Source organism: Cynoglossus semilaevis, chromosome 6 (assembly GCF_000523025.1).
Source record: "Cynoglossus semilaevis isolate Cse_v1.0 chromosome 6, Cse_v1.0, whole genome shotgun sequence".
NCBI classification, from domain to species: domain Eukaryota; kingdom Metazoa; phylum Chordata; class Actinopteri; order Pleuronectiformes; family Cynoglossidae; genus Cynoglossus; species Cynoglossus semilaevis.
In genome coordinates this window covers 5,321,813-5,328,950 of record NC_024312.1, presented here as the reverse complement: position 1 = coordinate 5,328,950, position 7,138 = coordinate 5,321,813, and the positions used below count along the sequence as shown (strand labels likewise).

The following is a 7,138-nucleotide window of genomic DNA, read 5'->3' as shown; positions in this document are numbered from 1 at the left end:
GAGGAGCCGCTCAACAGCGTTTTGATCGGACATCATTTTGAATGGAACCTTCAGAGAGGATGTTCTGCTGGGAACAGGAGTGGAACATCTCTTTCGCGGGTTGTGGCTTCAGGAGTATTTACCACATAGGAGCCATGAGCTGTGTCCAGGAGCGGGCTCCTCGTCTGATTCAAGGTGCGTCCAAAATCTGTGGAGCTTCATCTGGATGTCTGGTTGCTGTCGCTCTGACCGTTGGGATTCCCGTAGGTGAGTCGGGATCAGAGCTTCTTAAAACCTGCAGGTATTTTCTGCAGGTTGAGTCGGGATCAGAGCTTCTTAAAACCCGCAGGTATTTTCTTAAAAAAAACTCAACACCCGAGGACATTTGTTCATTTGTAAGTTCTGTTTGCAAATCGTGTGATTGTTTTGTGCATTGTTATAACACACTATATGCAAATATAGGAGTGTTTTTTTTTTCTTTTGAAACTCTTGTTTGTGTTGTGGAGCTTTTCCTGTAGCGATTGTAGTCATCAGTTATGAAAAGTCAATGATATGTTATCTCAGATCAGATGATGACTGGTGTAAACCAAGTTGTTGTCAGGTTCACTGACATACAGTTGCATTAGTGGGGTCAGAGTCCAGGTGTCACAGAGGTCAAAGTCAAGGGCAGCAAATAAGGAGGAAAAAAAACACATCAATTTCACCCTCTGAGTTATTGAGACATACAGACGCAACGATAACAATACTGCGGTTTGTCTTGTGCTGGATTTACAATAATGAGGCAATGAGTTGAAATAATAAGAATGCTTCACGGCAGTCAACAACATCAACTGTGAGATAAGACGAATCACAACATAGACACTGTCTCGTTGTGTCGCATGATTCAAAACAGTACATTAGAGTAGAAGGACAGAAGAAGCAAAGATCTGTGCTTCAGTTCAATGCTCTATACTTTTATAGAACAGCACTGCTGCCACAGGGTGGGCCTAAACACCGCCCAGTCTGGAATCAACCCATTGACCACCTGTATGTGTGGTGTAAGACAACTACACTACCCACTGAGCTACTGCCAGCCCGTTCTTGACACTTGTGTGTGGACGTACTGCAGGTCTTTTCCATCCACATACAGGAAGTCAGGAGTTCTCACTGTGAGTAAAGGCCAGAGACGGAGACTGCTGCTGAATGTACATGAGCTTCAATGGACAAAGTCACGTGGGCTGCTATAGCCAAAGAGCCAGTGTCAGTTTATAAAATGTCACTTGAGGCTGTATAGAAAATGTTGAGTGGGCCATATGGTGGAGGAATGATCGGTACTTATGCCTTAGAGCAAGAAGGTCACTGGTTTGATCCCCGAGAATGTGACTGCTGACTGACTAATGACCTCCAGCCCCCTGGCTGCCTGTGCTGCTGACTGACTAATGACCTCCAGCCCGACCTCCTGGCTGCCTGTAAACCCATCATGTGGTGGAAGATAATTGGATGACCAGGAGTTCATCCAGATCAAATGACACTGGAAACTCTTTGGTCAGATTAATGTGGAAATATGGGAAAAAAAAAGGTCTGGATGTTCAGACCTTCTCAAACATACCATCATCAGTCATGATATAAAGGTGCAGCAGCAGCTACGACATATGGAATCTTTTTTTTTTTTGTCTGGAGGTTCAGTTGATGCAGATGCTGACAAGGACATTTAAAGAATTGTGCAACATACGTTTTCATCGAAATAATATCTTGTGTTGGGTGAAAACAAACACGTTGTTTCCCCGATGCAGATGCTGACAAGGACATTTAAAAACATACGCTTTCATCGAAATAATATCTTGTGTTGCGTGAAAACAAACACGTTGTTTCCCTTTGGATCAATACCAATTCTGACGTTTCCTCTGCAGAACAGTTCTGTGCTGATGTGCTAAAAATGGCCGGAGAGGCCAGAAGCCACAGACTGGGAGTTTTCCACCCAACATTCAGTCTGCTCAGGAGAGTCCACGATTCCCTGTTAGAACGACTCCCAGAGGACGCTCACCTTAAGGCCTCTGGAAAGCTGTGTGTGTCCCTCACCAGGGTGGCTGATGGGAAAAACGTGTTAGTGTCAGAATTTGACAGCAGAGACGAGCTTATTCAGGTAAAACAGGAGAGAAAAGATGATAAAGTCCAAGACATTGTGTGTGTGGTGTGGACAGTATGAATCAACCGTTTCATCTCTCCGCAGGTTCTCACGTGCAGCTGCTTTTTTCCTGTTTACTGTGGTTTCACTCCACCGTCGTACCGTGGAGTGGTGAGTAAACGACCTATAAATGACCTGTCGTCCCTCGCTGTATCGCGGTTCGACTGTCGCGCCCTGTGTGCATCGCGGGTTTTGAATATTTCAAATGTACTCTTTTATTGTTAATTTTTTGCTCTATATTTTTGCGGAATATAAAAAAAAGACTAATGTTTTCAATAAGCATTTTCTACCCTTAGAAAAAAACAAAATTCTTTAAAAAATAAATGACATTTTGAAACACATACAGGGTACAAGATCTGAACAAGAGATTTGTAAAAGTTTCGTTAATTTTTTTTTGCCATATTTCTCGCCCTACGATGCCTCCTAAAGGGTTCTTAAAGGGTTAATATATACGTAAATAATATAATAATTATTGCGGTTTATCACCTATCACATGTGGTCTTGGAACGTGACCCCCTGCAACAGAGGAGGGACCACTGTACTTCACCAGCCCAGCAGTCATAATTAGAAAATCATCTAAGTTGAATTGAATTTGAATCGTCTTCTCGTCGCAGCTCTACATGGACGGAGCCTTGAGCAACAACATGCCCCTGTTTGAGCAGAGAAACACCATCACTGTGGCCCCCTTCTCAGGGGAGAGTGATATCTGCCCCAGAGAGGGAACCTTCAACTTCTTTGAAGTGCACTATGGCAACGTCAGCATCCAGGTCAACACTGGGAACGTGCACCGCATCTGTACGTCCTTCCTCCCTACAACACTCCAGGTTGGTTCTCTGTCACACGCTGCGGTTTGTTGTTGTTGTTGTTGTTTATGGTTGTGTTGTGATGCAGTTTGTTCTTATGACAGAAACTCGCTGAGATTTGTCGCAACGGCTACATGGATGCTCTCCGTTTCTTAAGAGAAAATGGTGAGATTCATCACTCTTTTCTTCCTGAAATGAACCAGGTCCGACCATAAGAACAGAAAAAAAAGAATTTGAATGTACATCCAGATCTACTAGGGACAGAAAGGATTCCTTCCAGTTTAGTGGCACACACACGCACACTCAGACCTGAGTGCTGCGCTCAGGTGAAGGACGTATATCGAGCAAGAGGCTCCAAGAATGGAATGAAGTCTGAGGAGGAGAAGGAACCCTGGCTGGATCACAGAACCATGGAGAACCTTCCACCTGGCATCCAGAAAGGTACGTGTGACAGATGGAAGCAGTCAGAACACCAGTGACATCAAATGATATCCTTGGAAAAGGTCAGGGTTTAATTGCAGATGTTAAGTGGAAGCAGCCATCTTTGAAAAGACCAGAAGTACAAGTACAGGTGCAGATACGTGACTCTTTACTCTTACAGTTGTACGATGGCTGTGTTTAATTATGAATTAATTCAATTTGAATTGTTAGATAATACTGAGACCTCAAACTGGTCTCAGAACAACCAGTCCACTAGTTAGTAAATTATACTAGTTAGTTAGTAATTATAATTTTTATATCACTAGTAAATTCTCTCTGTGTTCAGTTCTATTCGAGACATGCAGAGACAGTCCTGATCGTCCCTGCTGCTCTGCACTAACCGACCTCCTGCCAATCAAAGTGCTCTCATGTATTGTGACCATCCTAACGCTGCCGGTCAAGCTGACCTTCTCTCTCACCAACAGGTATAATATCTCTTAGTGTTCTGTCAAATCTTGCGCTGCCTTGTCTTGATATATTTATGGTATGTAAAGGTCACTGTGGTTAACCTTCCCTGTCTTTGTCCCAACTCGCAGTCCTAACTACTGCCGTCCAACCCTGGACTGGAGACTGGAAGCTAAAACGTTTACCACTGACTCATTAACATTTGACTTTTGAAATTACATTTTTTTTTCTGTTGACAAAAGGTGTAAAACGACATTATAAATCACGTGCTAGGTCATTTATTATCACGTTAGCTGTTTTGGCTAACTTTGAAGCTTGTTCCGAGCTAACTTTATTCGATCTTTCGACTAATTGTTGGCCATTTTGCAGAATATAAGATATGTATATTCTATATGGCTATTTATTTATTTTATTACACATACATTATACATACATTTATGTATTTGTTGTCTTGGTTTATAGTATTTGTTGCTAACCTTGTAGTCAGTTGCTGTATTTTCGTAGCTTACATTGGTATTTTCTTAAATTGTGCGTTGCGTTTGTTCTGTCAAAGTGTCATCCAGTTGGCCGGCACTGTCATTCACACTCTTTTGACGTCATCCAAACATGTCTGCAGTGGAGGCAAAAATAATCACAGGTATGTTCAAATAAAATTCAGTTTTTAACACCTTCCGGGACCTTTTTTTTTTTTTATTATTTTCCACTCTCACTCTGTATATTTAGAGATTTCTCTGAGCAGCAGCTGAGCAGCCAATCATCAGGTGCCGATCACTGTCACCAGACAGTAGACAGACACGCCATCCAGCCTTTGACTTCGTCATCCGACTCAACGTCCAACGTAAATCTACACTGGGACGACAACAGAAACCTAGACCTTGTCTCCTTGTCCTCCATGAGTTCAGGACGTCCCACTCTGCAAATATCACATTTGTCTAAATGTGGTAAAATGGCTTTAAACCAAAGGACTAGAGGGACACATCGGTCCTGACGAGAGGTAAACAACAACGTCAGCTCGTTTGTGTCCACCATACATCCTATGATAAAACTGGGCGTTTTCTTTAAGTGTTGAACCTGAGAAGAGAACTGAAAACTCAGGTTATAGATTTTCATTTTTTGGTGCTTGTTATTGCCACTGTTGTGATAATGATAAATTGCATTTTTTACAAACCATTATAGTTCACAGCATTTGAACTTCTGCAACAAGAAGATAATGCAACTGGTTATAAAACGGAAGAAGTTCTATTACCTGTTGACCATTCTAACCTTGGGCGCAGCTGCTGAGGTGTTAAAAGGTCAAGGGGTCATTGTTTCCCAGACACCAGCAAACAACAAGTTTGACTGTGTCGTTTTTGGGGGACCAACAATTAAATCTTCAAAGACTTAAAGTTTATGTAAAATAAATGTAAACTAACACATTTGTCTTATTTGTATTTGTGTTCATATATTTCACCTAAATTCTTCCAGCTGTGTGAAGTTTTTGGTTGACTAGAATTTAAAAAATATATATTTTTAAATGTTTTTAAATCACATTTAAAAACAGGAGTACGTGTTGATTATATTTGATTACGAAGATTTAACAGAATGAAGTTTGAAATGATAGTCTATTCGTTCACAACAGAAACTGTTTCTGTTCTTTACCGCGTGTCATCGTCTTGTCTGTTAATCTACATCTGATGCATAGATTTGCAGTTTGGTTCAAAGGTCTGAACCTTATTACTGATATCAAGGAATAGATTTTTATCACAATCTTGTTTACGGGTCAAATTGTCTCCACACTTACTGTCACATTCATGTTGACTCAAGTCAAACCAGCCGTGTCTATGTCCAATTGTGGCATGGAGACGTTTCTAAAGCTCATGACTTTTCTTCAATGTCACGTCACTACTTTTCCTTGTGTTTTTGTTTTGTGCCTTTGAAGCAGACGCTGCAGTGAAATCTATTTAAGATTCGAAAGTCATTCTAGTCCTTATGTGTTTCCATGATTCATCATGGCAGCTAAAGCCAATCATTAACTTGATAGTTTTGTCTAATTATACTATTTGCTTGTTTTGTCTAATGTTGATATATTTTGACTATGTGTAGTATGTGGTATCTAGTATTATTTAACTATTTTACTAAACTTAAAATAAATATTTTACACTATGGTTCCACAGTGTAGTGGTTATCACATCTGCCTTACATGCAGGACGTCCCCCATTGTGGGAATAATATTTATATTAACCTGTTTAAGGATAGCTAAAATAATTTGTTTAAAATAATATAGTGAATACAGTTACATTACAAACAGCAAAGACATTTGTCTGGAACATAATACAATTAGTACGTTTGGAAACCCTTGTATTCACTGTTACCTACTAAATTGAAAAAAAAAACAACTATCAAACCATAATGTAAAAAACGGCATCATCAGGATTTTAATAGTCAACTGTTTCATAAAATACAGTACTTTTATAAAACAACAACTGTCCAAAAAAACATCATTCTAAAATTCCTACTGCGGAAAAAAAAAAAAACTCACATAAAAACCTGTTGTCGAGATTTGACAAGTTTTTCCACTAAGTTGCTTTAGTGGAACCTCAAACCTGTCAGTTGTTCACATTGCACCATAGAGAGTTCATAGCACCATGAATGTTTAAAACAAAAATAATCAAAAGCCTGTTCAGTCCTCATTTCACAAAGAGAACAGTGTGCACTCTTCCTGAAGAGTCATCATTAACAACTAGAGATCGGTCCACTGATATGAACGCACGCAGCTACTGCATCCTCGTGCAGTAAAAGTTTTTTTCTGCGTCCTATATTAGATGTACTACTTAATATTCGTGCACAAAGGCACTTCTCCAAGTCAAGCATCACTGTCAAGTCCCTGATCATTTAAAAAGACAGCCACAAGAGATAGTCATACATACAGTCTGTGTACATGTACTGTGTTTCTATGCAGAAACATAAGTCTGCAAAACTTCTACAAAAAAGTCCAACTAGGTGTTTATATATTTTACTAATAAAAATAAAAAACAATCTAAGACCTGACACAAGAACCAAAGGAGTGAGAGGGTGAAAAGGAAACAGAACCTCAGGGCCTTTGGTCTCATAAACTGCCGTCCTTCGGTCCTCCACTGATTTCTGGAATCTGATCGGCAAAGGACTGCGTCATCCACTGTCCATCTGGGACTTGTCCGTCTGAGGTTTGTGATGTGGTCGCCTCCTGGGCTTCTTCTGAAGAAGAAGACAAACAGATTAGAGAAGAGTAAGGGTGTGTATTGGTAAGGATCTGGCAATACATTATGAAATATAAAAAACTGTAAGAATA

At 40.3% G+C, this 7,138-nt stretch overlaps 2 protein-coding genes across 4 annotated transcripts in view; one reads left to right on the top strand and one right to left on the bottom strand.

The window, feature by feature from the left end:
• The first annotated feature begins 10 nt into the window (after positions 1-10).
• Positions 11-6,344, top strand: LOC103379814 (patatin-like phospholipase domain-containing protein 2). Its single transcript, XM_008311495.3, has 9 exons — positions 11-246; positions 1,869-2,101; positions 2,189-2,254; positions 2,758-2,967; positions 3,051-3,111; positions 3,196-3,387; positions 3,713-3,851; positions 4,385-4,468; positions 4,555-6,344. The coding sequence occupies exons 1-9, from the start codon at positions 42-44 to the stop codon at positions 4,817-4,819; spliced, it is 1,455 nt and encodes a 484-aa protein (XP_008309717.1). The 5' UTR covers positions 11-41; the 3' UTR covers positions 4,820-6,344.
• Positions 6,233-7,138, bottom strand: part of LOC103379812 (G/T mismatch-specific thymine DNA glycosylase-like) — a 6,188-nt gene continuing 5,282 nt past the window's right edge. The window contains exon 11 of one of the 3 annotated variants that reach the window (XM_025056107.1): positions 6,233-7,041. In XM_025056107.1, coding sequence (XP_024911875.1) covers positions 6,917-7,041 — 125 coding nt within the window. In that variant the 3' untranslated portion in view covers positions 6,233-6,916. Of the gene's footprint in view, positions 7,045-7,138 lie in introns of all 3 variants that reach the window. The other 2 variants (XM_008311493.3, XM_025056108.1) reach the window with 2 other exon arrangements.